At 34.9% G+C, this 14,359-nt stretch overlaps 1 protein-coding gene across 1 annotated transcript in view; it reads left to right on the top strand.

Moving 5' to 3' along the window:
- Positions 1-14,359, top strand: part of ADGRV1 (adhesion G protein-coupled receptor V1) — a 440,955-nt gene that overhangs the window by 95,252 nt on the left and 331,344 nt on the right. The window contains exons 42-48 of the mRNA XM_072958404.1: positions 3,651-3,913; positions 5,780-5,955; positions 6,759-6,883; positions 9,869-10,026; positions 10,117-10,263; positions 10,607-10,714; positions 13,474-13,738. Of these exons, the coding sequence (XP_072814505.1) occupies positions 3,651-3,913; positions 5,780-5,955; positions 6,759-6,883; positions 9,869-10,026; positions 10,117-10,263; positions 10,607-10,714; positions 13,474-13,738 (1,242 nt within the window). The remainder of the gene's footprint in view (positions 1-3,650; positions 3,914-5,779; positions 5,956-6,758; positions 6,884-9,868; positions 10,027-10,116; positions 10,264-10,606; positions 10,715-13,473; positions 13,739-14,359) is intronic.

Below are 14,359 nucleotides of genomic sequence, written 5' to 3'. Positions count from 1 at the left end.
TGATGCTTCAGACAGATTGTGGGAGCCAGAATTCTTTGGTTGGAGCAGTTTGACATTGTTAGGAAAAGTCATCCAAGGTCACTGCTTGTTAGATACCATGCTCACTGCTTAGAGAAGGTTAAAAAAAAGAGAGACAGAGGAGGAAACCTCGTAGAAGTACTGAACTTTAAGATTGAAACAGCTCTAAAAAAGCCACTTAATTTAATTCCCTGTGGTGATAGGTAAGTGGATTTAAAAGACTGAATGTTGACTGACTCTTCAGCCCCTTGTTTTAGCTAGTGGCTGACACCTTTTTGAGATTCCTTTAATTTACCTTTGTATTCCTGAATTATTGACCTGTTTGTGAAAAAAATCTGATGTGTGGTTAAAAAAAAAAAAAGAAAGAATTGTGAGTAACCCAAGAACTGCTTTTTACTTTTATTGTCATATTGATAAAGTTAAGTGCTATTTCTAAGTTGCCAGAACTTTTTCTTGAGGCTGTGGCCGTTGTTTCAAATTCAAAGAGAGTGTTGAAAATCAACTCTTCTCATTGTTGGGGAACATAGTAGGTTGTATGTAAAGGGTTGTAGAAATGGACACTGCATTGGTTAAGAGTCTTCTGTATGGAAACAACAGAAAACCCAATTATAACTGACTTAAATGGAGATAATTTATTGGCTCATTTAATCTGGGAGTCAAGAGACATGTAGCTTTAGATGAGGTGGGACCAGGACTTAGCATGCCCCCAGAGACACTGTTGTTTTCTGTCTCTTCTCCTTGCCTTTCGGAATATTGGCCTCGTTGCAAGGTTAACATTACTTGTACTGATGGTTGTCAGCATCATTCTTCTACATCCTGTGTAACAAAAAAAGAGAGAGTATTCAAAATCAAGCATTCCTACAAAGTCCTAATGTAATTCTGATTGGAATTATGTAGGTTACGTGCCCACCAGTATGAGTAGCAAGAAATAATATGTTGTGGGCTCTGTCAAGGTTACTTTACAGTTGTAATTTTCTATTTTTAAATATTAAAAAAATCTTCAAAACATTAAGTGCTTTGATACTAAGTAATTTCTTAAACTAGGCCCCATGAATTGACCTTTATACTATTTCCAAACTTTCATAAAGTTCCAGTAAATAGCCTTGTGTACAAATCTTTGGATGTATGGGCAGTTAAGATTCTATCTGTTGACTACCATGGGTGTTTAGTGGGAAGGACATCAGCTACCCTCTATGTTACCTGCACTCCAAAGTGTCTGTATAAAATTGTTTATCCTTGTCTGCACCAGGAATTTCTTTGGTCCTTAACATTAAAAAAAAAAAATCCCAATTCTAATGAATAGGAAATAGGTGGTTGTACTGTGTATTTTTTTCCTTTATTTCCCTGTTCATTAGTGAGTTTAATACTGATTATTCGTTTGTTTGTTTGTTTGTTTAATTTGTGTGATTAGGTTTTTTTTATATCTGAATGTGCTTTTCTGTAGTTTATGCCTTTATTGATTTATAGGAGTACTTAATATATTCTGAAGTGAATCTTTTTCTTGTGTTAAATATGCTGTATTTATTAACACATTTACATAATGCATGTTGTGTTAACATATATTCTCCTACTCTCTCATTTATTGTTTAAGTTTAATATGGTCTCTTTTGTTATAAAATAGTTAAAGTATCAAGTATTTTTGGATATACTTTCAAATTCTGTTTATTTAGATCTTTCCCACCCAAAGCTATAAAATATTTTGCTATTTTTTCTAATATTTTCATACTTTTTACTTACATTTAATTATTTAGCATACCATGGATGTATTCACTGGTAGTAAGTGAGATAAGGATACTTTATTTTTCTTCTGAAATGTAAAATCAATACTCTGTTATCATATAGAGATGGGACATTCATTTGGTGTTGATTTTCAGTGTAAAATTTATTTTTATATCTGTCCATCTGTCTGTCTGTGTGTCTGTCTATCTATCTGTCTGTTTTTCCTTGGCTCTTTTTTTTTCTATTTGCCTGTTAATGTGCTATAATAAAATACTGTTTTGTTTGCCATAGCTTTAAAGTACATTTTGTTATTTTTCAGGCCAAATGCTTTCTATTTTTCTAACTCTAAATCATCTCATTTCAAATGGTCTCTTCCATATGAACTTTAGAGTCAAAAATTGAGTTCATTAAAAAAACTATTTTGATTGAGTTTGAAATTTTAGATTAATTTGGATGGACTCAACATTGTTATAGTACTGTTTTTCTGTTTAGAAATATATATACCTCTCCATTAATTGTGATCTTCTTTTAGATCATTGCCTTACTTTGTATTCATTCCCTCAAGAGCAAACCCTGAGACAAGAATTTGGACAGAAGTAGTTTTATGTGGGAGGTGATCTCTGGAGACATAATGAGAATCGAATACGTGAGACAGAGAGAGGAAAACTGATAGGAGATATACCATCAGTGAATGGTACTGCTGTGGGCAACTGGGGCTCAGTCTTTCTGGGGTCCTTTTTAGACACTGAGTTGAATAAAGCTCAGAGCTGTCCTACTGAGAAGGAAGGAAGCTGGGATATTCAGCCATCAATTCCTATTCCTCATTTTTTGAGAATCAGTCGTAGGTGTGTAGTCTCTGGCTTTCTGGCCTGATTCTTGCATGAGTTAATGCTTTTCTTGGGTAGATAGAAACCAGTGGGCAAACAGAGCTGCTGAAAGTGACTCAAGAGTGAGCTGAGGGTTTTGGGCGAGGCTCTGACAGCATCTGCCACAGTCACACATTAATGTTTTATAATTTTTTATAAGTCTTATTTTTTTACTTTGATTCCTAGGTATTGTTGCTATTATGAACGAGGTCCCTTTTCTATTATATTTTATATAGTTATACCTGGTATATAGAGGTATTATAATAATCTTTCAGAAGGCTTGCCCTGAAGCAGAATTCCTAGCGTTGAGCACCAGTCCTGCCGGGTCCTAACTTGTGAGCTTCCACAGATTGGCCCATCTGTGCTTCAGTCATCGATTCTGTGAAATGAGAATAATAATAGAGTCAGCCCCATAGGGTTAGAGTGAGAATTAAATGAGCTAATACAGGTTAAGCAATTTGTAAGTTCTCAACAGTCTTAGTTGTTTCAGTTGTTATTCTTAACATTATTATTAGTGCTGGTAAAAAATAGAAAGCTCTTGATTTCTGAAGGTTACCCGGCCTATGTTTTGAACTCTTACTATAATAGTTCTGATAATTTTTTTCTCTTGCCTTTTCTAAGAAGGCAGCCATGGTGTCTAGAAAATAATGACGGTGCTGACTCTTTCTTTTTGTTGCTTTTACGCTTGTTACCTGGCTGTTAGCTCCAGGACAATGCTGAGTAATAATAGCATGATGACAGACTTTCTTTTGTTCTGTTTTTAATGGCAACCCTTCTAATGTTTCAGTGTTAAGTTTGGTATTCGCTGTTGTCCTCTGAGAGATAACAATTCACCAGATTGAGGAAGCTGCCTTTTATTTCAAGGTTGCTATTTTTATTTGTAGCATCAGTGAATATGGAATTCCATTAAATGCCTTTTAAAATTTCTCTTGTTTTTCAGATGATCTAGAAGAGAGGTGGCCTAGTTTACAATGAAACATCCACATGTCACCACTACTTATAACCCATTCTGTTTTCATTCATTGTTTTAATATTTTTATTTAACAGCCTTAGTTACTGTCCTTGCTAATGATGATGGCCCTGGAGTCCTGTCATTTAACAACAGTGAGCACTTCTTCCTGCGAGAACCAACAGCTCTCTACATACAGGAGAGTGTTGCGATGCTGTACATTGTTCGGGAACCTGCGCAAGGACTCTTTGGAACTGTTACAGTTCAGTTCGTTGTGACAGAAGTGAATTCTTTAGTGGAGTCTAAAGATCTGACTCCTTCCAAAGGCTACATTGTTTTAGAAGAAGGTGTTCCTTTCAAGGTACAGTATGAACCTTTAATGAGAATGAACGATTAATATTTACAAAATGAATTTCTCTTGGAGGAGCACCCTAGATCCTTGAAAGAAAAATTGCATCTTAAGTGATAGGTTAAGGTATGATTAGATTACTGTGAGAAAGTGCTGTAGTGCTGTCTTGTTTGCGTAACAGGCAGCTGGAGAAATTTGCTCCATTAACAGAATAGTGGAATGAGCAAATGATAAAGAAAATGTGCATGTTGCAGTTTTAAATGTTAAATATATTCAAATGGCATACTTCACATTATATCGTCTGTAAATCATAAACTTACAAGAAGCTCCAAACCATTCATTGCAGTTGTTAAACCATAGCCATTCTTTTGCCACATTTTCCTTAAAGAAAATATAACTGTTTCCTTCACACTGCTTGTTTGATAAGCAAGTACCCTGTGTGAACGGGAGTAGGTAATTGGAGGAAAAATGCTAGATTTGGGTTAATCATAAATATGAATTATACTTATGGAGGTTTACCTTCTGAAACTTCTTTTTCTGTATACTAATTTGTTTCTGCTACTAAAATTTATTTTTAAAACACAGTTTAAGTTTAAAATAGCTAATTGCATTAGCTTAAGATATTTTTCAAGCCAGATGTAGAAAGTATAATAATTTTAAAATTTTAAAGTTTGAAAAAATTTTAAATTCTTTTATTTAAAAATAGTCCATCTAATAATTAAATAAGTTTGTTTATGATCAGTTTGTGTAAACTTCAGTAGGTTTTAAAATTCATGTTCATTTGTCCAATTTATTCATGTTTTTTGAAGTTCAGACCCTTAATTGATTGTTCAAGAACACATATCTTGATACAGATAAAAAGAATTCAGATTTGAAGTATTTTATGAATTTGCTATTGCTTTACATTCACATGCCTTTTAAAAATGTTTTGAATTTTATTTCATTTATTCAACTTTTTGTATATTTTTAGTTTATTATTATAATTTATTGTGGCTTTTTTTCCTTAAAAGACTTTGTCAAAGGTGCTTAAAGACTTTTCTGTTTATTATGCAAATTAAATGTTGGAGCAAATTTGGATTAAATAGATTTTTCTCTCACCTACGTAACTGTCTTTTTCCCACATGTTTTTATTTTGAGGTATAAAAAGTAAAATACAAAAAGTTAAATGTGTGGCCCAGTGACTTAAAAAATATGTATACACCAGTGTAACAGCCACTCAGATTAATATATGAAACATTACCATCACACGGAAGTTTCTTTCTTGTCCTTTGCCCTTCCCAGAGGAAAGTGCTTTCTGGTTTCTATCACTGAAGCCTCATTTTGCTGATTCTTGAGCTTTTTATAAATAGAATCCTACAGTGTGGATTCTTTTTGTGTCTGACTTCTTTTGGTCAGCGGCATTTTTGTTTACACATATGAGTAGTTGGTTCTTTTTTATTGCTCAGTAGCATTTCATTGAATAGGTTACTATTTATCCATTGAGTTGTTACTAATTTGTGCCTGCTATGGTATAACTGTTTTTTAAGAGTGAATCTTAGGCTAGAATGAGACTAGTGCAGTTATATAGCTAGGGCAGGATAAAGAAGTAGCAAAATTGAAGACCTAAATTTAATTTTTCAATTTCAGTGATATCTTCAAATGACATAAATATTTATTTTTAGACATTTCAGTGGAGCATGTCACAGTGTTGAAGATCTTGAAAGTTGTAACTTGAAACAGTTGTAGCTATTACATTATAAGGACCAGTATTAACATAAAAAAGAGGTGATGTTTTCCAAAAGTACTATTTTGTTGTCAGAAATGTTTAGCACATTACTCTATATGTGTGTTGCAAAAATACTGTATTCTAGTAACTTTACCTTTTGATTGTGTTTTCAGGCCCTGCATATATCTGCCATATTGGACTCGGAACCAGAGATGGATGAGCATTTTGTTTGCACCTTGTTTAATCCGACTGGTGGTGCTAGACTAGGGGCACGTGTTCAGACACTGATCACAGTTTTGCAAAACCAGGCTCCTTTGGGGCTGTTCAGCATCTCTGCACTTGCAAATAGGTATAGTTTGTTCAGAAAGAAATTATCACTGCTGAAGCTAAGTAGGAAATACCTTTCAACATGAAGATAATGCAAAAGAAAATTGATCTCTGACTATTGTAATGGGGACTTTTAAAACGAGCTCTAGCAGATAGATCCAGAGAGTCCATTTGCCCTTCCGTAACAGAGAGCATCAGTAACCTTAGCTTGTCCTGTATATGCTGTCGCTAGAATTCTTATATTCTCAGAATCTACCCTTTCAGGTGAAAGCACTATTTTATGTTTTTAATATTAAAAAGCAAGGAATAATGTAAATTATACTTAGCTGCTCAAACCAAATGACTGACTCTTCAAACATATATTAACATGATTGTAGTTTTAAAATTCCTTCTGGAAACTGACAAATATTTATTTTTTAATATCTCAGAAATATTCCAATAGATATAGTTTTATTAATATGTCAAGAATTTCCTGATTCATTTTTTCCTCTAAAATGTATTTAGTTTATGTGAGAGGAAGCTTTGGAATGACAAAGCTTTATTTATTTTAGAATATGTAATGTGAATTTACTGAAGTTACTGACTCAGTATTCTCTTACAGTCATAGTATTAGATCATAGTGCTTTTTAAAATCTTTATAAATGAGTATTTTTGAGCTCTGGAGTCAAGTCTTGTTGCTGCGTAAAATTTGTAGATGGTTCTCATCTTGACCTGTGTAAATTTAAAAGTGTACTATACATATACTAGCAATGCTATATATATATATATTTAATATGTAGAAACTATATTCTTTTTCTGTTTTCTGCAACCATTTATTTCTTTTAGAGCCACCTCTGTAGACACTGAAGAAGCCAGCAGGACTGTGTATTTAAATGTGTCACGTACTAATGGCATTGATTTAACCGTGAGTGTGGAGTGGGAGACAGTTTCTGAAACAGCCTTTGGCATGAGTACGTTTAGTTTCTTATAACAACAAAATTCTGCAACCAAGAAAGATTACATGTATAAGATTTACATTTCCTCCATAAATTGTATCTTACAGATCTGTTGAAAATGGAGAACAGATATGTAATTCTTTTATTGCATTCATAAATATTTATTGAATGCCTGTCCTGTGCCAGGCATGATACTGATCTCATGGAATTTAGAATTTAGGGGGAGATGGAAATAAATCAAATAAGTAAAAATCAGTGTGTAGTTTGAAGTATAATAAATGTTTTAAAGGTGAACTAAGCGTGGTGAGACCATAAGGGAATGCTTACTAGGGTATTCATGTTTGAACTGAAACTGAATGATGAGTAGGGATTTTGCAAGGACCTGATTGGAGGAACATGGAGGAGAACGTGGAAAGCTATCAAAGCAGAAGTCTAGAAGCACAAAAAAGCATAAGTGAAGAACTGAAGAGTAGACAATGGGTTTAGAAATAAAGGGGCATATTGAGTTTGGAGAGTGAGATAAGACCAGATCATTGAAGAACTTGAATATGTCGCATGCATTAGACTTTATTCTAAGGTTATGGAAAGTCTCTGAGTAGGCCAAGTATGAGGGAAGATTACCATGTACATATATGTGGGTGGTGTGATCATATTTGCATTTTGAAGATAATCATTCTTGGTACCATATAAAGAACAGTTCGGCACAGGAGAAATGAGAGGATAAAGGAGACAAACAAAAGGGCAACAAATGATGGTAACTTGGACTGGGTGATGGATTGGGTGTGAAGAAGTTACCTGAGATGTCTCCTAGGTTTCTGGCTTGTGCAGTTGGATGAAGAGTCATGCCATTCAGTAAGAAAGGGAATACTGAATGGGAATGAGGTGTTATTTTGGTCAGGGGAGTAAACTATTTGCATTTGAGTTAATAACTTTTTTTAAATTGAAATACAGTTAGTTTACAATGTTGTGTCAATTTCTGGTGTACAGCATAATAGTTCAGTCATACATATATTTACCTATATTCATTTTCATATTCTTTTTCATTATAGGTTACTACAAGTTATTAAATATAGTTCCCTGTGCTACACACACAAACACACATATATGCACATATATAGTAGTTAGTATCTGCAGATCTCGAATCCCTTGTTTATCCTCTCCCATCCCCTTCTTCCCCTGGTAACCGTAAGTTTATTTTCCATGTCTATGAGTCTGTCTAGACTCAAAAAGATCTCTGCTGAAGAGAGAAATTTGGGAACCTTTAGCATGCATATGGATTTTAAAGTCACAGAAATTGATGCAAACACTTGGAAAGTGAGACTGAAGATAGAGAAGGGAAGAGGGCCCAGACTGAGCTCTGAGAAGCCTCAAATTGAATGGCTAGGGCGAGGAGAAGGAGACTTAGAAGATCTGGTGAGAAACTCAGGGAAAGGTGGGATTACAGACAGCAGCAGAAGAGCATTTTAAAAAGAAAGGAGATATATTGTGTCAGTTGCTGGTGAAAAATACAGTAACAGGAGAACTGAAAAAAAATACTGTTGTAATTAGCAATATAGTAGACATGAAATGGCAAGAGCTATTTGTATAGATGGATGCTAGCCGAATAACATTTTGAATGGAGGCGAGGAAATGGAGACCTCAAATATATGCCACTAGTTCAAGAAGTTTGGCTGAGAAGGTAGGACCTAGCAAGAGTAGTGCTGGAGTGTAGGATTCAGGATTTTTTGATTATTTGTTTAGTTTGGTGAGGCCTAAGCACATGTAAATGCTGATGGAAAAGGCCTAGTAGATAGAGAAGGATGGAATATTTAGAAGAGAAAGAGGGTTAATTAATAATGGTACAATTGCCTGGAAGGCAGGAAGAGATGGGATCCAAAAAAGAAAGATTATGGTTTCTAATTTGGAGTTGCCTCATTAGAGTTTGGACTCTGCATATATTTTGTGGAAATGCTTTTGAAAGTATATGCTGGAGATTCTTAAATGTCAGCAGGCGTTGTTTGTTCTTCATTCACCGTCTTCCTGAATTAGAGTAGGGAAGGATTTTACCATATGGTCAGGACTTCACTGCAAAACATTCAGACTCTTAATGCAAAAGCTGTGATGTACCTTTAAAAGGTGGCAAAGCAGGAATTTAGAATAATGGGTTTCTGGGAAAGAAAATCACTAATTGATAGCACATAAAAGGCATAGACATTATGACTTTTTGAAGTGGTAATCTAAAAATGATCAATAATTTACAAAGACCCTAGGTTTCAAGTGTAACATTTGTTCTTGTTGCATCATGTTCACACCATGGAAGATGAAAAAGAACTTTCTATGGGAAACTGTCATATAATAGAATATAGAAGATTTTTTAAAGGTGTTCTTTATTAGATAGAGTTTTTTTTTGTCTCCATTTAATTGTACAGAATTTTAGGACATGTACCTGTTTTAGCAGGTGATAATACTTGAAAGCCATTTGTAGGAGATGAGTCTGCTTTGGCATTCATAAAATATATAACATGTAAAGCTAGAAATCATTGGATGGGGATAATTTCAAATGAATAGTGTTTAAGTTTTTAAAAGCTAACATTTAACATGTTTCCATAAAAGATATTTATTATTTTTAAATTTCTCAGTAATATTTTTGTCATCTTTATATGTATTTTAAAATTTCTCAGTTATATTTTCAAAGCTGATAAAAACCATTGTGAACATATTTTCCTGTAAGATACACATTTGCTATTTATTTATAAATATACTCTGGAAAAGTCTTTGTGGGTTTTGAGCAGAGTATTAACCATTTTTCTTGTCTTTTTAAATTGATATTTTTAGTTACTGTTTTGAAGTTCTCTAATTTGTCTCTTCTCTGTCTTTCTCATACACACATGCACATAGATCATGGAAGCGTCTTTATTTGTAGTAACAAACTCACTAGTTTCAGTGTTTAAACAATAAACTTAGAATAGGTGAAGTTTGGAGAGGATTTTACACAAGCAAATCATGATTTATGTTTTCCAGGGGGAATGGATGTTGTGTTTTCTGTATTTCAAAGTTTCTTGGATTCATCTGCTTCTAGCTGGTGTTTCTTGACTTTGGAAGATTCAGTTTATGGTGTAATGTTAAGAAAGTTGTCTTCTACTGTTTACCGATGGCAGGGGATTTTTGTTCCACTTGAGGTAAACATAACCTGTTTTACACTACACAAACTAAAATGCACATGTGGATTTTGGATGCCTCATGAATTACTGTTATTCCTTGTTTCCTAGGATTTAAGTATAGAAAATCCTAAAACCTGTGAGGCCTTTAATATTGGTCTTTCTCCCTACTTTGTGATTACTCATGAAGAAAGAAATGAAGAAAAGCCTTCTGTTAATAGTGTGTATACACTCACATCTGGATTCAGATTATTCCTGGTAAAAAAAAAAACAAACTTCACTTATTTTGTAGATTGCTTAATTTAAAGACAAATCAGATTCGTGAGATTGATCTGAATACAAGATAGTGTACATTCTCTGTTAATGTGAAAAAGGTCTAAAAGGGCTTAAAAACAGGTTGATACACATTTTGGCGGAGTGTCTTAGTCCAGGGATATTTTTGTCTGCTTTGGAATGACACCTCAATAGGCACAGCTAGGGATCAGAGGAGTTTTCAAGTTTTGAACTTCAAATATTTACTTATACTGTTACTGTATTTAGAGCCTTTCTTAGTTAAATTTTCCTTTAAATTTTTATTCCCGCTGTTCTGTCTTTCTTGCAGGTACAAACGATCATTATTTCACAAAGTTCTCAAGTAAGGTATTTTACTTCAGACAGTCAAGATTATTTAATTGTTGCGAGTCAAAGAGATGATTCTGAATTAACTCAGGTTTGATTCTTTTAAAATGAATCTTTTTTCTTTTTGATAGCATAATTGAAACACATCAAAGATGTAGTCTGTAGGTTTAGTGTAAAAGAAAACCATCATTTGATTGTGGTAAAGTAGTAAAGAAGAATATAGACATTGGTTAGTCACAGTCAGTTTTTAAATGATAAAAGTTAAGAGTATTATATTGTCTTCAAGAGCCAGAGCAAGTGTAATAATAAGCATGAACTTTTAATTTTAGAATTTAATTGCATTAGAAAACATTGTGGAGAAAAATCACACAACGGGATAGATGGAATCACTGAAAATTCATGCTTAGCATTGCCAAAAGGGCACTCAACATCACCCTGGAAATCCCATGTTTCTCTAGTAAACTGTATCTCACTATCCTAATGATATTTATTTGATAATTTTTGTCATTCCTCAGACTCCCATACCTGCTTCTCATCTCTTCACTGTCAGCTCGTGACTTTGTTGAAATGAAAACTACCAGAAAGGAGCTTCCTCATCTTCCCAACACCAAATTCAGAAACCCTCTCAAAACCCAGTCTTACTCCTCCCGCCTGTTGTGCAGGAGGAAATGTTTCTCATGTGAAAGCCAGGCTCTTCACATAGGTGCCCCTCTCGTCCTCATAAGTGTTAGTTACTCCCTCTCATGCCGGTGTTCCCAGCACCTCTCTCTCAGTCAGGTTATTGCAGTCAGTGTAAACGCGGCCTCTCCAGGCTTAAAAAGTAATTTCTCTCCTGATCTCATCCCCCTTGGCTTCCTGTTTCATTTCTTTCTCCCCTCTATAGTCAGAATCTTGAAAGAATTATCTGCTTGCTTTGTAAACTTCCTCACAGTCACTGATGATGGCTGGCGAATATAGTGGGTATTTTTCTGTCATTATTTTACGTTACTTCCCATCAGCACTTGACACTTGCCTCATCCTCAGATTTAAACCATCTCTTCTCTTGATTGTTGAGATACCACATAGGTTTTCATTCTGTCTCTCTGTGTCATCCATCTCAGTCTCCATTACCACTTCCTTCTCCCTTTTCTGAACTTAGATACCTTGGACTTTTTCAGGTTCAGTTTTGGTTCAAAAATTTTTTTTCTTTCTCTTCACTCACTGAGTATTTTATCAGTCGTGTGGCTTTAAGTATCAGCTATAGGATGTCTTCCAGATTTACCTTTCCTCTGTATTCTAGGCTTCATAGAATAGAATGCCTTTTGGCATATCCACTTAAATATCTCTTAGGTATCTAAGATTTAACATATCCCAAACTAAACTTGAAGTTGTCCCTGTGACACTTGTTTCAGGTGTTTGCTTTCATCTCGGGAAATAGCAGCCTTATAAATGCAATTGCTCAAGATAGAATGCTGGGTTACAACTTTCTTGATTTTTCTTTGTTATTCATTCACATCTAATTTATTATAAAGTGTTTCTCATTCTGTCTCCTGATGCTGTTTTGAGTACAGATGTTTCTTTTCACCTCTCCTTCTTCCTCCCTAATCCGGGTCTCCAGCACGTCCCACCGCACTAGCAGAGTACCTTCTGTTTGGTCTCTGAACTTCTCTGATATCTTCAGATCCATGTTCCATCAAGGAACTGGAGCAATCTTTTAAAAATATTAATTCATTGTTGTCCCTTATTAATTCATTGCTGTTCCTTATTTGAAAATTATTCAGTGATTTCTAATTATGTTTGGAATAGATTCCAAATTATTTAATTTGGACTGTAAATAGGATAACCCTATCTTCTTATTGGCCCAGCACAGTACTGGATTATGCTTGTTGTCCTGACTCACTTGCTAAGGTTGTCTCCTTCACTCTCTCAGGGTTCCCTGTGATAAATTACATGATCACCTTAACAAAAGGTACCTTGTAGTCTTACCTCTCCAGGTTTATCTTTGTTCCCCCAGTTCCCCGATGCCATCAACTTCATTCTGGCTGGACCAGTCTTCAGATTATGACACACGTCTTCTGCCTTAGAAACTGTCATGTCGTTCCTTCTAACTTTACTTCCCTAGTACACTCATAATTCCCTGTTATACCATCCTAACTGTTCTCTTGAGCACTTGTCTCAATGTAATAATCAGGCATTTATTTAATTATTGGTGTGTTTATTGTTTACCTTTTCCTAGCTGTTAGTAAGATCCATAAAGGGAAAAGGCACTCTATCTGTAACTTCTAGCAAACTGCCTGGCTCATGCAAGGTTCCCAGTTACTGACTGAATAAATATAATTCTTTGGGAAATTGACCACATTACATAAGAAATCAGATAGATTGGGGTTTTTTAAATTTTTAGTTTTAAATACACGAATACTCACGTGAAACCTTGTATGCATTGCCACCTTCAGGACTGAAACGTTTAGGTGTTTCTCTTTATATGGCTTGAGCAGTGTGTATTGATAATACAGCATTAGAATACAGCATTTCTTATCCAGTTCTAAAATTTTTGTATTTAAACTAATTCTCTTTTTTTTTGTCTTCCCTCTTCTCTTGCTGTCACCTACCCCTGCCCAGATGTATATTTGAAATTGATTTATTTCCAGATGACTTCTTTTCCACTCAGTCTGTGTGTGTGTACTCAGGCACACACACACATACGCACACACTGGCAGAGAGAGTGGGCAGTGAGAGGGAGGGCCAGTTTTGGTATTTTCTCATTGACAAAAGTATTTTTGTAACTGGAAGATAAACGTCTGATACTGGCTAAATTCTCAGAAGTGCCAAGTTCCTAGTCCTGAGGGTTCTGTATTTGAACCTTCCCTGCAGGTCTTCAGATGGAATGGAGGAAGCTTCGTGTTGCATCAGATGCTCCCCGTCCGAGGTGTGCTGAGCATGGCCTTGTTCACCAGAGGAGGCGCTCTGTTCTTAGCCGTTATCCAGGCAAATGCCAGGCCAAACTCCCTGTTACTCAGGTGGTCTGGCAATGAGTTTATCAACTTTCAAGAAGTGCCCATCAGTGGGACAACACAAGTGGAAGCCTTGACTTTAGGAGATGATATTTACTTAATTTTTGCCAAAACTGTCTTTCTAGGTGAGAAGATACAGTGCTTGCAAAGCATACATATCGTTAAAATTTTTTTGCATTATATAGTCTGTTCATATGAAAATGCTCTTGTAATAATTTTGCAGCTAATCCTTAGAATGTTTCTTGATGGACGTAAGTATTGACTGTCGGCTACAAATGGATTTTGGGAAAAAAGAAAAACATTTTATATGTTATGTCCATAATCGTGAGGTGTTCTGGACCACTACGTTAAAGATATTAAAATAAAATTGGGGATGAGTGGGTAAAGTAAAAAGATCTATGACGATCTTACACCCAGAGTGCAAATAGGTAACTTTTTATATGACTATACTTGGAATGTCATTGATGATCTCTGGTGGTAAGAAATAGCGCTAAGCAGCTTTTGATAAGACAGTTTAAAAGTATTCTCTGAAAACAAATATGCGTTTTTCTGTTTAGTAGAACTTTCATAGGTAAAATTTCAACATCCCTAAAAAGAAAATACCTGTTACTATTCTCTGTTTAGTATCAGGTCATGATTAGTGGCTAACTATGTATGTATTCCATGTTGTAAGTGCAAAAAGACTTTTGAAGTACTTCCTAGTAAGTCATATTTTTGTTTAATTGAGTGAATTTTGAGGAGTGTCC

Source organism: Vicugna pacos, chromosome 3, assembly GCF_048564905.1.
Source record: "Vicugna pacos chromosome 3, VicPac4, whole genome shotgun sequence".
In the NCBI taxonomy this organism is placed as follows: Eukaryota; Metazoa; Chordata; class Mammalia; order Artiodactyla; family Camelidae; genus Vicugna; species Vicugna pacos.
Note: the sequence above shows the minus strand (reverse complement) of the source record. Positions and strands in the feature narration are given on the sequence as shown.